The sequence below is a fragment of the Vigna radiata genome, chromosome 6 (genome assembly GCF_000741045.1).
Source record: "Vigna radiata var. radiata cultivar VC1973A chromosome 6, Vradiata_ver6, whole genome shotgun sequence".
In the NCBI taxonomy this organism is placed as follows: Eukaryota; Viridiplantae; Streptophyta; class Magnoliopsida; order Fabales; family Fabaceae; genus Vigna; species Vigna radiata.
In genome coordinates, this window is record NC_028356.1 from 12,928,367 (window position 1) to 12,934,691 (window position 6,325).

Consider the following 6,325-nt stretch of genomic DNA (forward strand, 5'->3'; position numbering starts at 1 on the left):
TTCATCTGAACCAGTGTTGAGAGTTCTTGTGTTTCAATCCATCCAAGAAACTGAAATTTTTCTCTCTCAAATAGACTTAACTCTTAGTACTTAGGTGATAAAACGATCTTTACACAACCATCGACAAATCTCATGCGAGTGTCATCATCACTTATCCATCCTCCGGGATTAGCTTCTCTTGCTGATTTCACACCTTTTCCACTGTTTTCTTTCGAAGGGCGAGATGAGGACGCCATTCTGATATGATCTCTTGGACACACTGTTTCTTAGTTTAGGGTTATGAAGACATGTGAATAGAGTTCTCATACTGTCAGCACAACTAACACTCAGTTATATATATATATATATATATATATATATATATATATATATATATATATATATATATATATATATATATAAAAGAGAGTAAAATGCACACGTTCAAGTTTAAACATAGAACCAACTTAATTGATTACACATTTAATACAATTGACTAACAATCGATGCTTGGCCAAAGATATAAAATATAGTCGTTAGACATCACAAGCATCAACATAATTTCAAAACATAACTAACTAAGTCAAGTAGCTTGCGCATACAGTTAACTTTGTAACACTTAAATGAAGTTTTGAAAATCTTTCTTTGCAAAAATAGTCACAGCATTGTTTGAAAAAGGTTGTGCAAAGTCATGAGTTTTAATCGACTTACTTCATAATGAAGTCGATTTAAATTTGTTGTTTTGCCACACAATATAAGTTCAACCAAAGTGTATGTGGTTTTCTTTTCTAAATCATATGTTATGTAATCACAGATGATATCTCATGTAATAAAATACAGTGAATTTGCATACTTTGACAGAATCAACACAAACATGTTCTCAAATAATCATAAACATGAAAGTAATGAACATGTAATACATATGAACATGTAACAACACATGGTATTAATAATGTGTTATCATCATAAAAAATCACAAGCTATATAAGATTGTAAGTCCTCTTATGAACAATCTCAACAAAATTACACATACATCTCATGGAAGGCTATCAATATCTTCCATAATAGTTTTTAGTGTTTGATTTTTGGCTTATGCTATATCGTGTGATATGATTAACTAGCTCTTTTGATATCAATTAATAAGCATATAAATTGCATCAATATATATTCGCTATATATAAAAATAATAGTAGATTTTTTTTTTATTAATATATTATTCATTTTAGTTTTTATTTTAGATAGGGTTTAAACTCTTATCAAATTCCTGTAAGAGCCGCTGAACTGATGAAAAGAACTGAAATGTAACTCATGAAGCCAAACCAACAAATGAAAGGACAGAAACTCTTAGATCCACCCCAAGAACTAGATCGGAACAGAAGATATTCCTCTAAAAACCATTCCTGTTAAGAACATGTAATATTTGAAACAAATACATTGTAGTTGTTTACGTTTTTCGAACCAATATACATGGAATTGAATAATTAAAGTAACATCCGATGCATTGAAAGAATCTAAATCTCTTACTAACACATAATTCATTTTTCTCTGTACTTTTTACATGCTGCAGTGATACAATGCCATACCCTCTGGGGTTTCCTCAGCCCTTAATCTAGGGCGGGTAATTTATGATGGAGAAGCAGTTTATAGGAATTATTTAAGTGCAAATATCTCATCTACTATATAATTCAACTGATCTTTCTAACAACTCGTAGTTGTTGCCTGAAATTTCTTTGACTCTTGATCCGTTTTTGTATACTCTGAAAGCTGGGATGGAGTTCACACCTTCAGACTTTGCTAAGTAAGGGTGGTCTTCAATTTCCACCTAAAAAAGTATCATTTAGATATAAGTACGAAACAACGAGAGACCCAGAAAACAAAGTTAAAGGATTGATGTTGGTTAATGTTGTTTTTGGTAAGTGAAGTTGTTTCTTTGTTTTCTTAGTTCATTCCTTCATAGAAAGCTATTTGGTTTTATGTCACATGACCAACCTTGAGGAAATGAACTGATGGGAATCTTTTGCTGGTTTGTTCCAACATAAGTAACACTTTCTTGTGGGTTGCCTTGTTGCTAAAGAGCACCACAGCCATCCCTGTTCAATAGCCCTCACAATTGGTTAGTGTATTTGTAGTACTCATGTGAATGCAATTTTCCAACAGAAGAAGCCAAATATGCCTTACCAGGTGAGGTTACATAATGTCTGAACCGATCATTGCTTGAGATGAAAACCAAGTTCGAACCAAATTTCAAGTCCTTGATATCTTCACCGCGTAGCATCTTGAGTTGGAGCTGAGCTTCAAACAAAGCCCTTGCCACTTCCTCATCCCCTGGCCTTTCTCTCAATAGCATTTCATAGTCTTGAATAGCAGCTTCCCATCGTTCTAACTACATGCACACAAGAAAATCACAAAAGGGTCATTTTTACTGCGATGAAGTATGTAGCGGAAGAATGGAATCATAGCATAGAAATTAAAGTACCTTGGCATTGCAATCTGCCCTCCTTAACCTTGCTTTGCTATAACCTGGCTGAAACATTAGTGCGGCGTTACAATCTTCAATTGCTTTCTCATATTGGCCAAGCTTAGAACGACAAGCAGCTCTGTTGCATAACAGAACTGAGTTGTGAGGATCATGATCAAGTCCTTCGTTGTACACGGCACATGCTTCGGTGAATTTTGAGGCCTTGAAGAGCAAGTTCCCACTCATTCTAGCTGATGTTGCTGCTCTGGTCCTCCTTACCATTGCATTCACCTCTCTATTTCCTGGATCAACTTTAGCTGCTTGCTGAGCTGCTGTCACAGCTTCCTCAAACCTTTTATTCATCAAAGTTAAATTCATCTTCAGATTCTGATCTAATTAGCCTCAGAAAATATACCAGCATTACAGATATACCAACAAAGCATTAACATCATTCCTACATGTGAACTTCCAAATACATATATCATGAGAAGAATTTGTCGAACACATAAAAATAAAGCATTCTCACCAACCTGCCAGCGGCCAAGTAAACCATTGCTCCTATCATCAACAGGTAAGCGCTCCGAACCGGACCAAATACCTTGGTACACCAATCAAGTGGAAATTTTGGCATATTTTCATAGATGGCATAAGCCTCTTGATATCTTAGGAGCTTCAGAAAGGCTTCAGTTTGTAAAGCATAGACCTATCATACATGATCAATTTTTAATTAATCAGCATGAATCATAGCAGCTGTGTGCTGTGTATTTCTTGAGACCAATATTAATGCAAAGGGAATTCTTCATATTTCCAAATTGACAGAATTATTGGAAAATTGGAGGAGCGTTGATACAGAATCTAAGATTAAAAGAAAAACTATTTGGGGTTCCGTAAGAAACCTCAAAAATAAAATGCTAGACCAAGGAAATGACTAACCTGCGGAGCTGAATCAGCACCTAAGGATATTGCAGACTGTGTTTCCCTTAGTATATCACTCCATGCATTTACTTTCCGTGCTTCTGTGCATTTGTTAAGGTGATTTTGAAGAGTCTGAGCTTGGAAAGCAAGTATTGAACCAGCACTTGCGGTTGATTGATTGCAATCCAGTGCTTTTTCTGCTTCTCCCAACCTGCATTCAAATTTGCAGTGTCATAAGTAAAAATACCAAATAGAATACTATCACGATGCAGAGCATACTTAACATCATTGAATAAAGCATTATTATGACTGAGTACCTGAAATATATTGTGGCCAAACGGTTGTGAGCTCTGACATACGACGGGTCCAGTTTGATAGATTCCTCACACTCAAAAATTGCTTCTTGAAGCCTTCCTAAGCCAATTAAAGCTGCACTCCTGTTGCAATGGTACGTTGCCATATTTGAATCAAGAGCAATTGCTCTGTCATACAAAGTCAAAGCCTCTTCAAATCTTCCCTGCTTGTATGCTTCATTTCCCATGGATTTCAACACTTCAGGGTCCACTTTTTTCTGCCTTGGACTAAAAAACTGTCCAAGCTCATTGCCAGTGCTGTTCCTCCTCATGATATTCCCCATCAAGCCTTTGCTTGTATTGGAGTAGGAAACGGGCACAGAGTTCAACTCTGCATGTTTAGGCATGTACTCTACACTCTTTCTCCTTGGGGTATTATTCACTAGCAAATTCCCAGTGAGCTTCAATTGAGACTTATTGTTCTCATTGCCCGTGCTTATCCTAGCAAGTGCAAGAGAATTTCCGGTGGGGTCTCTATATGGCTTGTTCTCCTGATTCTTGTCCTTGTTTTGTTGAACCTTATTGTGAGTTGAAATTGAAGTTCTAGGAGATGATGATGATGATGTTGAGCTTCTTGCAACAGCATCCGAATGCCTTTGATTTTGACTGTTTGGGTACGTACTAAGTTGTTGTTGATGAACAGAGGCACTCTTTCGGGCCGGTTTCTGTTGTGCACCACTCATTATGAGTGGCTCAGTGTCAGTGCAGCTTTTTTTGGTAGCCTTTAATTCTTCACTTGGGGTCTTCTTTGATTCTTGACTTTTGCCATCATCATCACTAAGTGGATTCTTCAAGGGTAGGGAGTGAACAGAGGCTTTTCTCAGCTTGTGGCTTTTGGGATGGAGAATTCTACCCATGAGGCCACACCCCAATTCACTCCCTACCTTGTTGTTCTTTGCCTTGGCTGCCATGAATTATTGTTGAAGAGGTTTGTGAAATGCCAAAGAAACAAGTATATTTCCTTGTTTAGACACAGAAGCTGAAAGATATCTGAGATGAAGAACTTTGTTATGCAAGAGGCTTGTCCTGTAGAAGGTCTTTATGTGCACATATATATAATCCTTAAAGTCTTATAGAGTGCCTTCCAAGAAACTACTTTACTTCTTTGACTTCTTTCCGCGGCTTTCGGTACACAAAAAGGGCAAGGCTCGATGATTCAATTTCAAGAGTAGTCGTATGGTAAGATCATAACATATGCATAAATTCTGTGGTAAAACAGAGACCAAGTTAAAAGTGAAATTTCACACATTTGAACAAGTCAAAAGGAACTGAAATTCACATCTCACAGTGACAGCATCGGATTTAAAATTGTATTATTTGTGAATGCTGGTCCAATATTACCTCAGCCTTTGATTCCGAGGTAGAATTAAGTGTCTGTGATGTCAATGGTAAAGAAAGATGTTATTTGTAGAATTGTTTGTGGGTCATATATTATTTTATTAATCAAGTTTGTTAGGATGTTCCCTCGTGTAGGACCAAGGACTTGAGTAGTTTAATTGACATTAAAATATAAAGAAAATGTTTGTTGGATTATAAAAATAAGGTTTGTAGCACAATCTTTAGGACCAATAGAAACATGTTAGCAAACAAGATAATCGTTTTATCAATTGCTACTAACCTCTTAGAACCTTCTTGTGAACCATGATTAAATCCAACATTTTTCTTTATATTTATAATTAATTTTTAGACAAACCATAAACACGAGATATAAGTGAATCCTACAAAATATTGTACGTTGTTTGTTTCTCATTGATGAGAAACCATATTCAACTAGGCTTGAATCTCTTAGATTTAATTTCCTTACATAATTTTTTTTAAGCTTAATTAAGTTTTAAATTTGCATAAATTTGAGTTTTAATTAATCTTTTATTAAAACTTTTTACTTCATCAAGTATATAAAAAATTTATATTTTTTACTTGAATATCTATGCATTGATTTTATCTTCAAGTAAATTAACATAACTATTTGATTTTATATTCTCAAGCACAGCGATAAAAATAATCTCTATAACCCTAACTATTTTATAGGAAATGATATTTTTTTCATTATTTTAAAAATTGAATATTAAATAAAACATCAATCTAACTATTTTTGGATAGGAAATAATATCATTTCTTAAAATAATTAATGTTTTAATTTTCTTTTTATCTAAGATTGCGATGTGGTGTTTAAAACTGAAAAATTAAATTTTTTGTCATTCAAGTTGATGAGAGAGATCAAAATTAAAAAGGAAAATATAATGATCTTACATATTCTATGTAATCAAGATTTTTTTATATAGAAATTTAATTCAAAATAACTAAATTTATCAGAGACTTAAAATATAGTTATACAATTATTAAATTTTTTATTCTTATGTGAAAACATAAAACCAATATCTACCAACCACGTCCATGTAGTTGATGGTAAAACTAAACTTATACTTAAACATTTAATGAATAAATTAATTTTTTAATATAATCTCGTTTTGGGCCTGTGTAATAAAAATTAGGGCAAATATGTAAACAAATGAAGATATATTCCATTCATACTAACGTCCGATCAGTCTTATAGAATGAAACCTACTGAAGATTATGGGCAGTTAGATGTCAATTGATTTATTCTATTACGTCGTAGGGT

General features: G+C 34.2%; 1 protein-coding gene across 1 annotated transcript; it reads right to left on the reverse strand.

Annotated features, from left to right (window-relative positions):
- Positions 1-1,480: 1,480 nt before the first annotated feature.
- Positions 1,481-4,839, reverse strand: LOC106763033 (TPR repeat-containing thioredoxin TTL1). The gene is made up of 7 exons (XM_014647191.2): positions 3,670-4,839; positions 3,371-3,563; positions 2,968-3,140; positions 2,456-2,789; positions 2,158-2,362; positions 1,969-2,069; positions 1,481-1,801 (listed from the first exon to the last, which is right to left on the reverse strand). The coding sequence occupies exons 1-7, from the start codon at positions 4,614-4,616 to the stop codon at positions 1,649-1,651; spliced, it is 2,106 nt and encodes a 701-aa protein (XP_014502677.1). The 5' UTR covers positions 4,617-4,839; the 3' UTR covers positions 1,481-1,648.
- Positions 4,840-6,325: the final 1,486 nt, after the last annotated feature.

What these genes read in the sequence shown, in the direction of transcription:
- LOC106763033 (XM_014647191.2), bottom strand. Translation starts at nt 4,616, where the DNA reads ATGGCAGCCAAGGCAAAGAACAACAAGGTAGGGAGTGAATTGGGGTGT. An exon ending in ACATTATGTAACCTCACCTG is followed by an intron (nt 2,070 to 2,157) that starts GTAAGGCATATT and finishes GCTATTGAACAG; the next exon opens with GGATGGCTGTGGTGCTCTTT. An exon ending in CATCAGTTCATTTCCTCAAG is followed by an intron (nt 1,802 to 1,968) that starts GTTGGTCATGTG and finishes ATACTTTTTTAG; the next exon opens with GTGGAAATTGAAGACCACCC.